Source organism: Cinclus cinclus, chromosome 3 (genome assembly GCF_963662255.1).
Source record: "Cinclus cinclus chromosome 3, bCinCin1.1, whole genome shotgun sequence".
In the NCBI taxonomy this organism is placed as follows: domain Eukaryota; kingdom Metazoa; phylum Chordata; class Aves; order Passeriformes; family Cinclidae; genus Cinclus; species Cinclus cinclus.
The window spans coordinates 110923799-110941884 of NC_085048.1; the positions used below are offsets into that span (position 1 = coordinate 110923799).

The 18086-nt window shown below is 50.5% G+C and overlaps 2 protein-coding genes across 2 annotated transcripts in view; both read left to right on the forward strand.

Annotated features, from left to right (window-relative positions):
• Window positions 1–1075, forward strand: part of LOC134042021 (serine/threonine-protein kinase pim-1-like) — a 66309-nt gene extending 65234 nt beyond the window's left edge. Inside the window, exons 8-9 of the mRNA XM_062489094.1 lie at window positions 405–527; window positions 962–1075. Coding sequence (XP_062345078.1) covers window positions 405–527; window positions 962–1075 — 237 coding nt within the window. The remainder of the gene's footprint in view (window positions 1–404; window positions 528–961) is intronic.
• A 5086-nt stretch (window positions 1076–6161) lies between these two features.
• LOC134042022 (serine/threonine-protein kinase pim-1-like) lies at window positions 6162–9496 on the forward strand (the record flags this gene model as incomplete). The annotated part of the gene is made up of 7 exons (XM_062489096.1): window positions 6162–6192; window positions 6656–6765; window positions 7937–8017; window positions 8104–8154; window positions 8383–8752; window positions 8966–9142; window positions 9417–9496. Coding segments are annotated over exons 1-7 (900 nt in total), but the record flags the coding sequence as incomplete, so codon positions are not given.
• Between the last annotated feature and the right edge of the window lie 8590 nt (window positions 9497–18086).

Consider the following 18086-nt stretch of genomic DNA (forward strand, 5'->3'; position numbering starts at 1 on the left):
TTTTTCGGAGCACGGACTCCCTGCCACCCAGCGCTGACATTTGCCTTTGTCTTTTATAATTAATAAATTCTCTAAAATTGAACCGGAATATGGCCCCTTGTGCTCATTCATAACAATTTGGTGCCGTGACTCGGATCGAGACTGGGGGGGGGGGGGGGGGTCTCCCCTTGCGGGAAGGCGCGCCCCACCTTTGTTGGTGGTCCCGGGGGGACGGGAGCTCACTCTCTCGCCTCGACCAACGAACCTAAAACCCTAAAAGGCAAAGGCAAAGGGAAGAGGGCCCGGTAGACCCCTTAAAATTTGTGCACAAAGTCCAGACGAAGACGCAGGACGCGTAAGTATAGGGGATCCGTTCGGGCGGGGTCAGGATCCCGGAGTACGGTGACTCGATGTGTGTGTGAGAGGGGAACTGGCAGCCGGATTCCCCAAGCGAGTGCGGACCCTTAGTAGTGCGGTTCCCACTGACCCGCGAGGGCTTGGGCCACGAAACAGGGGAAGCGAAAGCGATATTTTGTGTGCGAGTGAAGGTACTCCGGAAGAAATGGGGCAGGGGAAGAGTAAGCCTCCTGCAGAGATTAAACTTCCACCCCTACCAAGAGATAGTCCCTTAGGGTTTTTATTAGATAATTGGGAACATTTTCCAAATACGGAAGGAAAAGATAAGGCTAGGATGATACATTATTGTGTGGAGGTGTGGGGTGGAAAGGAAATTTCAAAAAATGTGTTTTGGCCAATATTTGGGTCCTCTGAGGACTGGGTGAAACAAAAACTAAATATTTGGGTGAATACAAAGAAACCTTTTGTATAGAGGAGAGCGAGTACGCAAAGGTGTGGGTAGGCCGCCCAGAAGTATTTATTTTTAAGCTGACTGAGAAATCCAAGAAAAATAAAGAAAAGAGAAAGGGAAGTCGGGCCGAGGAGACGATTATAGCCCCTCCCCCGTATGTGCCTTCTCCCCAAGCGCAGGAAGCAGCGGGTCCTAATGCACCCTCAGGGGAGGAATCTGATTCAGACCAATCAGACTACACCGGGCCGACAACTCGGAGCAGGGCTCGGAAAGGGTTGTATCCTCTGAGGGAGATGCCAAGGGGGGGTCCACAGGCAGGAATAGGATTTATATCAGTACCCCTTAGTTCGGGAGATGTTAGAGACTTTAAAAAGGAGATGGGACACTTATTACAGGATCCACTGGGAGTGGCCGAGAGAGTGGATCAGTTTTTAGGCCCAAACACGTACACATGGGAAGAGTTACAGCCCATTCTAAACATTTTATTTACCGCAGAGGAAAAGAATATGATTAAGAGGGAGGGAATGCGTATTTGGGACATTACTTAAAAAAAAAAAAAAGAAAAAAAAAAAAAAAAAAGGAGAAAAGAAAATAGACCCTGAAAGGATCCAAGCAATTGTGTCACTACCAATACCAAAGAATAAGAGACAAATTCGTCAGATTTTGGGACTCACTGGATACTGTAGGCAGTGGATTGAAAATTACAGTAGCAAAGCCAGATTCCTGAATCAGAAATTAGCACAGGAAGGGCTGATGAAATGGAACCCAGAAGACACGGACAAGTTCCAAGAATTAAAGGAAAATTTGATCCATGCCCCAGTCCTGAGCCCTCCGGATCTAAAAAGACCATTCTCTTTGTTTGTGAATATAGAAGAGGGGGTCGCATTCGGGGTGCTTACTCAGGATTGGGCGGGGAAAAAGAAGCCAGTTGCTTATTTGTCAAAAATTTTAAATCCGGTAAGCAGGGGGTGGCCCACATGTTTGCAAATTGTAGCAGGATGTGCTCTATTAGTGGAAGAAGCTAGAAAAATCACCTTTAACAGTAGTCTCAGAGTAATGTCTCCCCATAACATTCGGAGTGTACTGCAGCAGAAGGCAGACAAATGGATCTCTGACGCAAGGCTTTTAAAATATGAAGGAATTTTAATAGAGGCACCCAATTTTACCCTAGAGACTACCACATTACAAAACCCAGCTGCCTTTTTATACGGGGAACCGGAGTATGAGCCTTTAACCCACGACTGTATAGTTGCCATAGAAGAACAAACAAAAATTAGGCCTGATCTGGAGGAGAAGGAATTAGAGGATGGCGAAAGGTTATTCGTAGATGGATCCTCTAGAGTAATAGAAGGAAAAAGAAGATCAGGATATGCAATCGTAGGAGGTCCAGACCTGCAAGTAATAGAAGCAGGCACTTTGGATAAGTCCTGGTCTGCACAAGCATGTGAGCTATATGCTATATTAAGAGCCTTAAAACTCCTCAAGGGAAAAGAGGGAACGATATACACTGATTCCAGATACGGATTTGGGGTAGTTCATACCTTTGGAAAATTATGGGAAGAAAGAGGTTTGATCAATTCGCAGGGAAAAGACCTAGAGCACCAAAAACTAATAATTGAAATACTACAAGCTTTAAGGGGACCTAAGAAGGTGGCTGTGGTTCATCTCAAAGGACACCAACGGAGCATAGACCTCAGAAGTAGAGGAAATAACGCTGCAGACCAAGAAGCAAAATGGGCAGCGATGAAGGAAATGGTCCTAAAAGAAAAAGGGGGGGCAAGAGAACAAGAGAGTACACAATAAGGAAGAGACTAACCTAATTTTCACCAATGGAGAAAAAGAAAAGTTGAGGAAAATGGGAGTTAAAGAGGAGTCAGGAAAATGGGTATTAGAGGATGGACGGGAAGTGTTACCTAGGGCAGTGGCCCAACGAATATCATACAAACTACATCAGAAAACACATTGGGGAGCCCAAGGGTTAGTGGATCATTTTGCCACTAGGTTTATAAGTATCGGGCTCCACGATATGGCCAAGCATATTACTAAAAGATGCCCCATCTGTTTACGAGTGAACCGGAGTAACCTTAGGAAGCTACCTCATGGGGGAAGACCATTGGCAAAAAGACCCTTTGCAAATCTACAAATAGACTTTACTGAATTGCCAAAAGTAGGAAGGATCAAATACCTTTTAGTAATAGTAGATCACCTCACCCACTATGTGGAAGCCTTTCCAACGGCAAGGGAAACGGCACAGACGGTTGTAAAGACCCTGTTGGAGGAAATAGTCCCTAGATATGGGGTACCTGAAACCATTGACTCTGATAAAGGGCCCCACTTCACATCCAAAATAACACAAGAATTGGCAGATGCATTAGGAATAAAATGGGAACAGCATACCCCTTGGCATCCTCAAAGTTCAGGTAGAGTAGAGAGAATGAATGGAGAAATAAAGAAACAACTTACTAAACTAGTATTAGAAACTAAGTTATCATGGGTAAAATGCATCCCACTGGCCTTGTTAAATATCCGAACTCAACCACGAGCAGACGTGGGGCTTTCCCCATATGAAATGTTATATGGTATGCCATATGATTTACAAGAGGTACAGACTAACCCAAACCTTAGTGAACAATACATTAACAAGTACCTAGTAACCCTGATGAAGTTTAAGAAACAACTGTGGGAAAAAGGAATGTGGGCCCAGAAACCACCACTGGATCTTGCATTACACCAGGTGCAGCCCGGAGATTGGATATTGATCCGGAATTGGAAAGAAAATCCAATAACACCCAAGTGGGAAGGGCCTTACCTGGTGTTGCTCACAACAGATACAGCAGTACGAACCGCGGAAAGAAGGTGGACCCACGCGAGCCGAATAAAAGGACCAGTGGACCCACCCAAGTTCGCTAAAGACTCTGGTTGGGAAGTAAAGGGCACAGCTGGGGATTTGAAGTTGACTCTAAAGAGAAAAACACAATCCTAAGGAATACCGGGATACCTAAACTTCAAGATATTGCCGAATGGACTCAGGAGACATTTGGGTGGGGGAAAACTGGGTGTTGCAAAAAGAATTAATTGGACACTCAGAGCCCCCTGGATACTGTAAATATTTAGAAGATTTTGCTCAACAACCCTATTATCGACCTATTAGACTAGAATATAAATCTCAATTGTGGAATGGAAAAGGGCACGTAGATCATAGGGACATAAGAGTAAAGTGTAGCTGGTTAGATTGTAACTGTTATCCGTTTGTGTGTTTTTCTTGTAAAATTTGTAAAGAACTGTGGTGGGTTCACTGCCAGAGAGGGAGGGCTCCTAGGAGTGTGTGTCAACCCTGTTGGGAAGAACAACGGGAGCTGACTACCTGGGTCTTGAACCAGAAGGTAGCAGCGCGGGAGTTGAAAGTAGGATCTGCGTCTTGGTGGCAGGTATATTCAAAGGGAGTAAACCCTGACCTTTATTGTTGCCATCCTAACGAGCCCTTTGTTCCATTCGTTGTGGACATCCTAGAGGTAAAGTGCCGAAAAAGAGAAAAGAAACTCAGGTGCGATATTCCACCATTAAAGGGAATAAATTGGAACTCCAAAAGGAGAAAGTGGGAAAGAAGAGCCTATCCTGCCCCTGAAGAACATCCTTGCTGCCGAGAAGATGGCTTACCCCGTGGCTCGTAGCAACCAAGTCGACGGGCGAGGCAGAGGGATGAGTTGTGGGGAAAGAGGGATCCGCCAGAATAAAAGAAGCATGAATACAGCACTCAAAACCTCAAAGGAACAGGGTTTGAGAGGAGGTAACAAAGGAAAAACAGTAGGAGCAAAGATAAAAAAGAAAAATTTATTCTGGCAGTGAATATCACCTAGTTCTAAGGGGATGTATAATATGGATGAATGTAATGTTAGCATATGGGGCAGAACCATCGCATGAACCCTTTAAGTGGTCCTTAGCAAAATGGGAGAGACCAGACCCATCGATTCAAACACGGATTACCTCAGGGGCTCCCAGTTTCAATATAACTCTAGAACCATTGTTGGACAGATGGGGTGCCGGGGGTGCTTGGTCAATACCAAGAGGAGTAATCTACATGTGCCCAGCATCAAATCCAGGAAAAGGATATTGTAATTATCCCGGAGAATTCTATTGTGGATATTGGGGTTGCGAAACTATTTCCCTGGGATGGAAAGTTGAGAATCCAGATAAATTCTTAAAGGTAGAGAGGGGTCCACATGGATGTAAAAAAAAACCCCTGGACAGATCCATCGGGGGTAGTAACATATGCAGGAGATTGTAAATGGATTTACCTCAACGTCACCCAACCCCAAGATCCTGCTTGGTTAACAGGGAAGTTCTGGGGAGTGAGGCTGTGGGAACCCGGAAAAGACAGAGGGGGGCATATTCTGATAAAGAAGGAATCCATCCCACATGACCCAATAGCCATAGGACCCAACCCAGTAATCGGAGAAAAAGGAGTAGGGTGGAACAATACAAATGAGATAACCAACGAAACTTCTAGAGAAGAGAATTAGCCTCTGAGCTGGCCCATAACCCAACCTACCCCGAAAGATAATTCTCTCTGGAAAATAATGCAGGCCACGTTTGGGATCTTAAATAACACCTATCTGAATTTAACCAAGGGTTGTTGGTTGTGTTATATAGTAAATCCACCGTTCTATGAGGCTTTGGGATCTGCTGCAAAATCAAAACGTATTAATGGGACAAACCCTAGGGAATGCTTGTGGAAAAAGGGGAGGGACAATACTCCCGGAATATCAATGGCACAAGTAAGAGGAAAAGGCAGGTGCATAGGCAATGTACCCAGGGACAAGGACATCCTTTGTCAAGTAAAAATGTCCATAACTGAACCCCGAAAACCAGCCTCATGGATAATTCCAGCTGCAAATACTAAATGGGTTTGCAATACTCTGGGAGTTACCCCGTGTCTAGCGATTAACAACTTTAACAAGACACATGAGTATTGCATACAAGTTCTAATTATCCCCCGAATCTCATATCACCCAAAGGAGTATGTGTATGAACAGCATATCACCCCGGAACATCATTTAGTCAAGAGAGAGCCATTCACAGCCCTCACTGTAGCAATACTGTTAAGCATTGGGGGAGCTGGGGTTGGAACTGGAGTAGCATCCCTAGTAAATCAACAACAGGGGATGAAGGATCTAAGAATGTCAGTAGATGAAGATCTAAGTAGAATTGAAAAGGCTATCGATGGTTTAGTAAAATCAGTAAGATCTCTGTCAGAAGTAGTATTACAAACTGTAGGGGGTTAGACCTTCTATTCTTACAACAAGGAGGATTATGTGTGGCCCTACGGGAAGAGTGTTGTACATATGCGGATCAGACTGGTATAGTTATAGATACCATGGCTGAGCTTCGAAAACAACTGGAACAACGTAAGAGAGAAAGAGAAGCTCAACAAAGCTGGTATGAATCCTGGTTCAATCACTCCCCTTGGCTAACTACTCTTTTATCAACCATAGCGGGACCCCTAATTTTACTGATAACTGGGTTAACATTTGGTCCTTGCATTTTTAACAAATTAATCAATATAGTAAAAGGAAGATTGGAAGCTGCCCACCTTATGCTGGTACGGGCAAAATATGAGCCCCTAAATAGCGTAAGAACTGAGGACCACCTAGAGCTCAACCGAAGGGAACTCCAAAGATACAACGAACAAAAATAAGAAAATAGAAAAAGGGGGGATTGTGAGAGATTGAAGGCCTTTTTGGTTCGTTGTGATAGATAGATAGATAGCCTTGAAACCTGATGCAGTCTAGTTACTATGTAAACAGATAGGTAGGTGGTTACTGATTGTTTAAGCTTGACTCAATAACCAGACGTCTCAGTATTTCCCAGGGAAACAAAGAGTACTGCGAGGTCAGCAAAGACGACGGAAGACATGCGAGGTCAGCAAAGACAACGGAAGACACCATAACAACCGGAAGAACGTGTGCAAGGCCTATCACGTACCCGGAGACTGGAGGACTTAAGAGAGACGAACTCTAGGAAGAAGTGTGGCAGTTTTTCGGAGCACGGACTCCCTGCCACCCAGCGCTGACATTTGCCTTTGTCTTTTATAATTAATAAATTCTCTAAAATTGAACCGGAATATGGCCCCTTGTGCTCATTCATAACACAGACGATGTCTTTGGGCAGCCTGCAAGTGTCTCAGCACAGAATGAAAAGGGATGACAATACTGACACGATTTCTCTTTGCTACTTGAAATTTAAAAGCTCCAATCCAGCCCACACTGGCAAAATTGTCAGAAGAGGCAATTCTTCCCCACAAAATGGTTCATCTCACTCAAACAAGAAAGCCACAAGCCAACAGTCTTCTTTACTCCTCCACTGCTTTATTTGGCTATTTCTCTAATAGGAATTAGCTTCATTTATTCTTACTTTGCTTCCTGTGTTCCACGGGGCGCGCGGCGGCTCCTCCGTTGGGTTCGCGGAGGCAACGGCAGAACGGCCGCGCGCTCCGGCGGCTCCGCAGCAGCAGCAGCAGCAGCAGCAGCAGCAGCAGCAGCAGCAGCAGCAGCAGCAGCAGCAGCAGCGCCTCTCTCGATCGGTTTTTCGATCGGTTTTCCGCTCGAGTTCCCGCTCGCCCTCCGTGCCCTTCTCCCTCTCAGACTCCCTGTGATCCCGTTCGGTCCCGTCCTTGTTGCGCCTCTCCCAGCCCGGCTCATGCCGCGCCCCACAAGGCGGCCGTGGGCGAGCCGGCCCCCTGCCCGCCCCTGTCGGGCACGCCGCGGTGCCGCCTCCGCGGGGCTCAGTCCGTACCGCCTGTGGCACCTTTTCAAGAGCCTGTGGACGAGCTCCTCGCTGCGCTGGTGGCGGTGGTGGAGCAGCAGCGTCTCTTGGCTCCACCTGGCGCGGGCCCTGGCGCTGGCCCGGCCCCGACCGAGGCCCCTCCCGCGGTTCCGCCCACAGCTGGCCCGCAGCCGCCCGGCTCCCGCCCCGCCGCCGGCGCATTCCCCCGAGCGAGCCTCGCCGCCCGGCAGTTCGGCCGCCGGCCCCGAGGCGCCGGAGCCCGGGGCGGCTCGGGAAGCAGCGGCGGCCGGGGCGGGCGGGTGCCCCGGGCAGAATGCCGAGAGCGCGGTGCCGTCCGCACGGGCGGAGAAGCCTCCCCTGGAGCAGCTGTACCGGGAGGGCCCGCTGCTGGGGAGCGGCGGCTTCGGCAGCGTTTACGCCGGGACCCGGCTCGCCGACGGCGTCCCGGTAAGAGACGGGGCCGGCTCGGAGCGGGGAGGGGGGCGGCGAGCGGCGGGCGGCGAGCTGAGCCCTCCGCTCGCCTTGGCTTGCAGGTGGCCATCAAGCGAGTGTCCCGGGACCGCGTCTTGGAGTGGGCGCGGCTGGTGAGTGAGCGGGGCCAGCGGGAGCAGGCGGCGGGGCGTGGCGGGCGGGGTAAGGCCAGGCCCGGCCGGGTGGGAGCCGGGACGCTGCGATGGGAGCGAGCGTGGAGCGAGCGGGGGCCGCGCAGCGTCCCGGGCCATGGGCAATGGGAGCTGCGGTGGCGCCGGGCAGGGGGTGGCGAAGGCGAGCGCAGCATCGGCGCCGCTGACGCCATGGCGGCTCCCCCGCAGCACGACGGCGCCCTTGTGCCCCTGGAGCTGGTGCTGCTCTGGATGGCGTCGTGGCCCGGCTTCCGCGGCATCGTGCGGCTCCTGGACTGGTTCGAGCTGCCCGACGGCTTCGCGCTGGTCATGGAGCGTCCGGAGCGCTGTCAGGACCTCTGGCACCTGCTGCACGCGGGAGGGTTCCTGCCAGAGCCCGTGGCGCGGGCGCTGTTCCGGCAGGTGCTGGGGGCCGTGCGGCACTGCACCAGCCGCGGCGTCCTGCACCGCGACATCAAGGCCGAGAACGTGCTCGTTGACCTGGCCACCGGCGAGGCGAAGCTCATCGACTTTGGCTGCGGCACCATCCTGCAGGACACCTTCTACACCCAGATGGCCGGTGAGCCCAAAGCCGGGGCCCAGCCGGGCAGTGGAGCTTCTCCCCTGTGCTTCCCCAGGTGGAACACACAGGGAGGGAGGGAGGGGGAATGCTGCTTCAGCCGGCTGCAGCCAAGTTGCATTTTGGCAGGAGCTGGGGCTGGCTTTTGAGGAGCTGGCTGGGAGGGAGGGAGCAATCAGCATTGGCCTGATGAGCTGTGCCCGTGTGCCATAGGAACGCGGGAGTACTACCCACCGGAGTGGATCCTCTTTGGCCGCTACCATGGCCAGCCAGCCACCATCTGGTCCCTGGGCATCCTGCTCTATCAGCTGGTGTGCAGGCACCTTCCTTTCAAAAGCAGAGAGGACATCGTCCGGGGACAGCTCTTCTTCCCGCCCCGGGTGTCTCAAGGTGGGGATGGGCCTTCAAGGCACGGGAGCAAGAACGGCTTTGGGAGAGGGCAGGTGGCACATAAGTGTCCTGCTGTTGCAGCTGGGGAGGAGGTTCATCTCCTGGGCTGAGCTGGACGAGGCGGCACGTGTGCCTCTGCTGCTCTCTTCCAGAAGAGAGGATGGATGGGAAGCTGTGCGAACAGCTCTGAGCACTCTTAGTGTGCTGTGGGCACTGTGAAATCTGGGAGAGCATGGACAGGAGCTGACGAGCAGTTTCTGGTTTCTCTCTGCAGAGTGCCAGCACCTGATCAGGTGGTGCTTATCCATGGACCCTGCAGACAGGCCATCCTTGGATGACCTTTTAGAACATTCTTGGGTGCAGAAGCCCCACCTGGCCCAGGAGACAGCAGAGATCCATCCCTCTGCACAGTAGAATCCAGGCTGCCGGCAAGCAGCAGCTGCTCGTGTCTCGTGGCTCTCAAAGAATTCCCCAGAGCATTTCCCAGTGGCCCTGGCATGGAGCAGAGAGCACAGCCAAGGAGGTGCTTCCTCAGGTCCCCAGCGATTTGTGGAGGGAGCGGCTCAGGGCTCCCCATCCTATTGGAGAAATTGTGGCACAGTGCAGTGAAGTTGCCACAGAGTGGAAAAGGGGAAACATCCCCCTGCAGCTCAATGGCCTCGTGATGTCCCCGCGAGCCAAGGCACATCTGGCGTGTTCTTCTGGAGATCAGCGCAGAGCTGGAGAACGCCGTCCTCGAGCTGGCCACTGGCAGGGCAAAGCTGATGGGCTTTGGTTGCAGCCCCTTCCTAAAGGACACGCTCTGCACCCCGACGAAATCAAGATGAGTCCCCAGGCGGTGCAGGGGTGGGGGGATGCTCGTGCCTCCAGGCATGGCAGGGCTCAGCCTGGCCACGTGCCGGAGGTTCCCCATGGGGTGGCAGTGGACAATATTAATCTTTCTGCCAACTGCTCAGCTGCTTTTTGGTGGGGCAGGGGATGGATGTTGTGGAAGGGGAGCTGGCTCCTGGCCTCGCTGACAGCTTCTTCCTGCCAGCATGGCACAGGCTGGGGTGGGGGCATCCGGCCTGACAAAAGCATGCATCCATGTGGATAGGGAGCAGCAGAGGGGGACGGGTTCTTTAGCCATGGCCCAGCTGCTCTGCTTTGCAGGCCCTTGAGGAAGGGGTGGGCATACAGGTGGGAAAGGTAGGGTTTTTCCCCACCACTGGAGAGATTTTAGTATCATAAAGAGCGGTCAGACCTTCCCCAGGCCCGTGAAACAGTGACAACCATTGGTGCTTTTTCTTGTTTCCAGGTCTTGTTTTGAAATGACTTTCATGCAATTGTTCTTTGTTTTTTCCAGAAAGATTGCAGCTTGTGTCCAGACCAGATGGAGAAGCACCGGCACCGTCCGTGGAGTGCATCCCGTGCCGGTGCTACCCGGGGAGGGTCCACGGTGTGGATGTCCCCTGCAAAAGGATGAGGACCTTGTGTGGGATCGGCTCCTCTCCTGGCAGCAGGTCTCCAGAGGTGGGTACCCGGTTCCACAGCTCGGGTGGCAGAAGGGCTTAGGGCAAACGGCAGCAGGCACATGAGAATGTCGCTCTTGCAGCTGCTGAGGAGGTTGTTGTGCCATGCTTGAGCAGAAGAGGTGGAGCGTGTCCTGCCACGCTGCTCTCCTCTAACAAGGAGGGAATGGGCTGGGAGGTTTGGGCTCTGAGCACAGCCAGCAGCCTGGCCTGAGCACAGGCTATGGTGGGACAGGGGGGACAGGAGCCTGCTGCCACTGACCGTGGCTTTCTGGTTTCTGTCCCCAGGCTACCAGCAGCTCATGCCATGGAAACGGCACCGCTCGAGCTGCCAGTCTGGGAGGGCTGGACGGCAGCGGGTGTTCATTTGCTGCCAAAAATAAATCATTCTTGTTACTAACATCATCATCATCATCGGAGCATTTCTTTCATCCTTTTTTCAAGCTTTTGGCCTCCCTTCTTCCACCGAAATCTCTTTGCCTCTTTCCTCATCCACTTGGTGGAATTGGTGGGGGGGTTTAAGTAACACAAAAAGTTCAGCAACAATTCCTGTTGCCAACCGCAGCAGTCTCTTCAAGAACCTGGAGCTGGTAGCCAGGCCCACATTTCACTTGGAAAGGGGAGTGGTTTGCAAGGACAAAGATGTCCCTCTGCTGCAAAAGCAGGGAGGAAATCAGAAGCAGCAAAATGCAATTTCAGCTCTACCCCCGCCCAAAGTTGTCTGCGTCTTTGCCCTCCACTCCAAAATAGGCAGGCAAGGCTGGACTTGAACAAGGTTCAAGTCCTTCATGGTCCCTTGGCATTAAAGGGATCAAGTAAAACTCTCATATGTAGTAATTGGAGTACAGCTACTGTAGGGATAAAGGAAATGTTGGGAGCTGGGACATCCTTCTTGTCTCCTTTGTCTCCGCAGGTGTTGTAGCCTGGATAGCTGTTAAGATGGTTGCAGGTAAAGGAGCAGCAAGGGCTTTGTATGGGATCCACGGAGATGTTTATTTCAGCCACTGCGTGGATAGTCCAGGGTCAGAGGCAAAGACAAAGGGGAACGTCGGGGTGAGGGTCCAGGTTGAAGCAGATGGGTGTCCTGGGCAGGGGGAGCATCAGGGAGCACTTACCAGGAGACATGGGGGTGGCACAAAGGTGGGGTTAGGGCATGGGAGCCAACAGGGAAACAGGGTGGGAGTGACCGAAAGCCTGAGAGACAGGGAGAGGGCAGGGGGCTGGCCCAGGGAACAGAACAGGGCTACATTGGCATGACAGAACAGGGCTTGCTATGAGAGAAGCCTCTCGTGTCTCCCTAACTAGGGAATGCCTTTTAGGGTCTCCACAGTGGGGTGTTTTTGGTTCAGTTTGAGTTTGGGTAGAGACACTGCTTTAGTGTAGTGGTTTTGGATTGTTAATTTGAACGTTTTTAGTTGTGAGATAGGATTAGGAGGAAGCTAAAACAGGCTTAGCTTTAAATGGTACAAAGACAAACTTTATTACCAGAAATTATAGGGGAAAAAAACAAGAAGAAATATTAGAATAAAACTTCAGACTACTCTTCTTCTTTCCACACATTTGTTTTTTTACATTTACAACATACAAAGAACAACTCAGTTAGTTTACCTTTTCTAAAATAGTCATTTACTTGTTTCTTTCAGAGAGGAGATTCTTCAGCCTATAGAGATTTTTTCATAAGAAACCATTTGTAAGTGGTCTTGCTGTTCTAGTGTTTAGCCGTCAGGGAGGATAGAGATCTGGTTATTATGTAATATTTTTTTTCTCAACTAACATTTTAATTCATAACTAATACTGAGGACCATATCAACTTATGAGGCACACTTAAAGGATTATAATAGTTGAAACAAAAGCTTACTCCACTTTTAAAAATAGAGGGTGTTTTTCTTCTTCTTCCCTAGGGAGAAGCAGGGGTTTTTTCACTATTTCAACCTAGGGCACTTACAGCAATTTTAACATTGGTTTATTTTAATACCAACGCTTCTTCTTACATCTAGAGTTAGAATCTTTAATCCACCCCACATTTTTTTATGTGTTATAGGGAAACAAGGGTTGCTTTTCTGTAGCATAAAAAAAAGGGAAGAATTTCAGTCTATGTCTTCCTTCCCTCAGCTGAGACTTGACTCTTCTCGTACTTTGAATTTGGTGCTTTTTGTGCTGTTTTTGTACATATTATCATTTTGGTTCTCTGTTTTTTTTTCCACAGGACAGAGAATAAAGTATTTGTAAAGTCATATTTTGGGCAGTGAAAAAGTTAATATTTTGCCGGGGCAGGAGAGGGTTCTGTGATTGTTTTTAGGTGGGGCGGCCGGAGCTCTTTACCATAAGGAGCCTTCTAAGGCCGCGCCGGGGCCGGGCTGGGATTGTAGGGCCCGGCCAGAAAGCGGAGATGAGTTTTTTGGTTGTAAGGTTGTTTTTTGGCGTTTGCTGTACGTAATGTTAGTGGTGGGCTGGTGGTTTTCATTTTCCTTTTGCCAGCAGCCGAGGTTGGGGCCCTTGCCAGATCGGGGCCCAGCTGTCTCTCCCCCAGGCCGTGTGGGCGGTGAGGCAGGCCTTTTTTCCACCTTTATCTCTTACTGTTCACTTCCTCTTGCTGGAAACGGGATTGTTGGAACACTTTAGAGGAGACGGCTTATCCATAGTGTTCTGTTTTAAATTGTCTAAAACCGTGTGAGACAGATGGCTTCACATAGGAACATCCCCAGGGCTGCTGAGGGGAAGGCACCACTTTATTTGTTGTGAAGAGAAGTAATCAAAATCCGCAACCAACAAGCTGCAAGGCAGAACGGAGTGGGAATTACAGAAATAAAGGCCTTGAAAAGCAGCTTAGGAAAGCGGCTACTTCCTAGACAGTGCCAAACCCTCCGACCTGGCCTGGCCGGGCCCAGGGCTGGCTGCCCTTGGGAAGGGAAGGGAAAGGGATGGAGCTGGGGTGGGGGCTCTGTGGCCATGGAAATGAGAGAACCACGGGCCAGCGCGTCACAAAGGGGCAGCCCCGCAAGGGGCTGTGAAGGTTGTGGTTGACACGGACACAGTGGCAGGAGACACGTCTGGCTCTGCCTGTCTGTGCCGACTGCTGGCGATTGGAGTCACCCCACCTTGTTCTAGGGCTGGGGACCGAGCTCCTATCGCCGTCTGCTCCGAGACAGTTCCCAAATTCAACCCCAGGTACTTCTGCAAGACAGAAGCACGGGTTCAAAGATGGATTTTACTGCAAAAGGAAAGACCACGGAAGGAAAAGGTGAGGATAGAAAGGAGCTGAAAGGCCCGAGTCAAATGGAGACAAATTCCACCAGATTTCAGGGAAAATTGGTCCATGGTGGTCAGTTCTGGCTCTGTGTCAGAGCTGGTGGCTGTGAGCTACAGGTGATCTTGCAAGGACAGCCCTGGCATCACAACATTCTACCTTTAGTTTACTCTGCTTCCTGCTTTTTGACAGTAGCCAAATCACTCATACTGTCAGCCAGGACAGGGACTGTGGCCATGACAAATACAACGTGGTCATGTGATGCAAATTCTGCTTCTTTCTTTGCCATCAATGTTGGGTCTCACTACTGATAAATTTCCTGTTCTTCCTCTGCTTGGTGACTGGGAGGGTCCAACGCTGAGCATGACAGGATAATATAAAAACCCCAGCAAGGCCTGCCTGCATGCTGAGAGGTCTCTGTAGCTTGCAGAAATAGCATTCGTCGCTGTGAGGGTTTTTCCTGGGTTTTGACAAAGCCAATCTCTAGAAGGGATCCTTATTCCCCTGTTATTATTGGATCCTTGCACCTTTCACTTCAGACTTGCTAACTCAATAGAGTTTGGAGGAAATAAACACAGGCCAGTCTAAGGAAAACTAAAACCAAACAATTGTTTTTAAAAATATCAAATATCCCTTAAGTGCCACACCCATTAGACATGTTGATTCTGGGATAGAGGTGGGCATTGACCAACGTCACTTCTTCCCTTGTGAGAGTGTCTCAGCCTCCCACAGAGGTAAGGTGGGAGCTGGGCCACTCTCTGGTGGGAGGAAGGGTCTTGTGCCAGCCTGGAGAGCCTGTGCACATTGCCAGGGAGCAGTTGTGCCCTGCAGGTGCCCTCTGCCATGAGCTGTGCTGCTGCCAGTGCCCCGTGGAGCTGTAGGGCTGCTGAGCTGTGGGGCAGGGAGAGGAGCAGGAGGCTGCATGTGCAGCTGAGCCATTGCTGGGAAACTCAGGGCTCTGGGCTCCCTGCTGTCCCAGGGCAGCCCAGAGGCCAGGGAGTTCCCCTGGGAGCTCTGTGGAAGTGGCTCAGGGTGTGCCCCTGGCCTGCCTCAAGGGGCTGATGGCAGGAGCAGGTTTCCTTTTGAAGCTATTTTCCAGGAAAGTTTCCAGGAAATGTGTCCCATGAAACATGGAGCTTCAGATGCTTTTGTTTTGCTTTGCAGCCTCTTGTTACATTTTGTGTCTCCACTTTGCAGGCCTGACTGGCTACCCTCTTGCCAAGAGGTTTTCCCTGGCAAATCCTTCTATGCTCCTTCCCTCCAAGCCATTGCCTCCCATCCAGAAGGGCTCTCCTTCAACCAAGTCAAATATGATGTCCAGAGGCGAGCGGGACAATGGGAAAAATGGCACTGGCTACAAGGAGGACAATATTAGAAACAACCGGGACCAGGATTCAGAGGGAAAAGCACATAAGGTAAGGCAACCAAGATAAGTCCTGTGTGGCAGATTTTCAGTTTATGTCCTGTAAGCAGAGATCGGAGACCATTAACTGTGGTGTGAGCCTAAGGAAGAAGGTGAGCAAAGTAGGATCTCAGCTGGACTCTGCACTTCAGGCTGTCTTTGCAATGGGTGTGTAGTGCAGATTTCAAGTCCTCACTGTGTATCTATAGCAGGAGAGGGCTTTGAAAGGTTTCTGGGCTCTGTCATGGTTGCTCTTCTGTCTTGTAGCTGAGGAAACACCAACAAGAAGGCAGCGCTGCTAAAGTTGTCTGCTCCAGCTAAGCAATCCTCCTGCATTCAGTAACCCATGGGTATATGTGAACCATGTCTATGTCTTGGTGGTGGTTTCCATCAGCTCTGTCTGGTGGGGATGGAAAAAGGAGTTTGCTGGAACAGGCAGTCCTGCAAAGTCAGTTCCAGGTTGACGCAGCTTTTTGAGCTGTGCAGCCATGGCCTTCTACACAGTTGTCTCTGATGCTATTTCTAGATTTCTTCAGCTTCTGGGCAGCTGTGTGCTGTGGCATGGCTTTGTCCAGAGAGAAGGGATGGGAGGTGGCCATGGGGAGAGCAGCCCCAAGCCCAGGCACACGATTGCCTTTGCAGCAGGGCCAGCACCTGCAGTTGTTCTGGGTTTGCCATGGGGTGCAGGAGGAGGCAAATGAGCAACAGCTCTGGCAAACAGAATGTCCAATCAAAGGCTGATGTACTTGATTCCAGCCTTGCTGAGGAAGGGCCCAGTGTATCCCTGACAGGATGTGGTCCTTTAACTGTAGTTTGAAGAGGACTTGATTTGGGGCTTTAGTTGTGCCAGAAAGGAAGGGGCACTTAAAGAATGGTGTGCACCTGCCCCTCCTACCTCCACCCTCCTTCCTGGTCATGGCATGGGGGCCCTGGAGCAACTTGGGCAAGCAGAGACCTTGCAGAGAGCAGCAGGGCAGGGAGCTCTGCTGAACTTCCTAAATGCCAGTGAGCCTGAGATGATGGAGGTGTGGGAGCTGGAGAGCACGGAGCATCGCGAGAGCTCAGCAGCTTCTGGGCTGAAAGGCTGCTGGGCAACTGTAAGAGGGAAGGGCAGCAGCAGAAGAATTGAGGGGCTTGAGAAAAGCAGGTTCTGACATCCTGCAGAATGGCTTTGTGGAGACTTGGTTGGTGATCAGCACTGGCTGTGAGGTGCCTAAGGGGCAGGGAGAGAACAGTGGTCTAAACCCATTCCCATACCATCCAAAAGGCCAGTGGAGGCAGTGGCACTGCAGAACATGCTGATGCCAACCATGTGGATTCCTGCTGGGAGTGTAGCTGCAATTGCAGACAAATGAGCAGGAAGAGAGAGGTGGCAAATTTGGGAGATGGTCTCTCCCTCACCAATTCCCTTTCCTATGCCACCCTTCCCCTTCCTAGGACAATCTGCTATATATGATATTGACTTTTCCTGTCAGGGCATGTGTAACTGTCTTGAGTCATGAATGAGGGCAAGGCTGGATGCTACATTTGAGCACTGTGTACCACTCTTTCCAGGCATCCTTGCTGTATCCCAGAGGTGGGGATATGAAGAAGGGGTCATTGGGGCTGCCTTTGATCCCCCCTATACCCAAGGCAGTCAGTCCCCGTGTTGGCAGTGCTGCAGGGTCTCTGCGCAGCTCTGTGCAGCTGGATGTCCAAGAGTCCCAGGACATGAGGTAAGCCAAGGTGTCTGCTGCTCCCCTCTGCAATTCAGCTCCCTTTTGCTATCTTGTGAGGTTCCTTTGCACAGTCAGCTGTCTCCCATGTATTTAGGCAAGCCTCTGTGTATTCACCATTTGGCCCATCTGTGATGATCCAGCTCCATGTCAAACCCCACACCTCATGTCACAAGGGCAGAGAGGTGGTGGTGGTGGGGAAGAGGAGGCAGGGCTTAAAAGCATCTGAAGATGGGTCCTCTGCTGGGCTTGATATTGATTCCCTCTGTAATGTTTGTGGTGTCATTTGGGAACTGTATTGCATGGGTCTGTCTCCTGAAGATGATAGAATACTGTGATCCTTGAGTCTCAAGTTCAGCACGCAAAAATTACGTTTTGCCAAATATTAGCTGCTGGAGCGGTGTCTGGACAGTCAGGTGCTGCCTCTGTAAACATGCTGTGGAACTTGTCTGTTTCTTGGCCTCCGGTCTGAAATGAGCTCCCAGAGAAGTTTGGGTTATAGATGTGTAAGCCAATCAATGTTTAATGCTTAGATCTTGCCTTAAAATCAAAGAGGGAAAGGTTCTAAAGAAGTTTTATAGGATGGTACCTGATGGAAAGATATTGGCTTGGATATGTTTGAGGAAATGTAGCTGTCAAGCTTATCCGAGTGATTACAATAATGAATGAGTCACAGAAATATCATTCCTATTGAAAAGCTTAGGTAGGGCTTTAAAAGTGCAATCTGAATATCCTTGGCTATCAGCTGAGTTGGAAAAGGCCTTTTCCTTCTTGGAAGATCAAGGAGGTGGAATATCCTTCTCAGAACACTCCAGTGCTCTGACCACACGTAGCACGAGACTGGCACCAGCGCAAGGCATGAGCAGGCAAAGCCAAGCTTTGTCAGCAGAACCAAAGTAGCTGCCCTCCATACAGACTCGTGTCTCAGCTTAGCAACCTTTGCTGCTTCAGAGAGGCTGTAGGAGCCCCCCAAGTTTCAAAAGGAGAGACACCACAATTGGGGAGTTATGATGCAAGTTGGAGAATGACTGCTGTGTTTCAGCTGGAGCTTGGCCAGCTCTGTCTGACT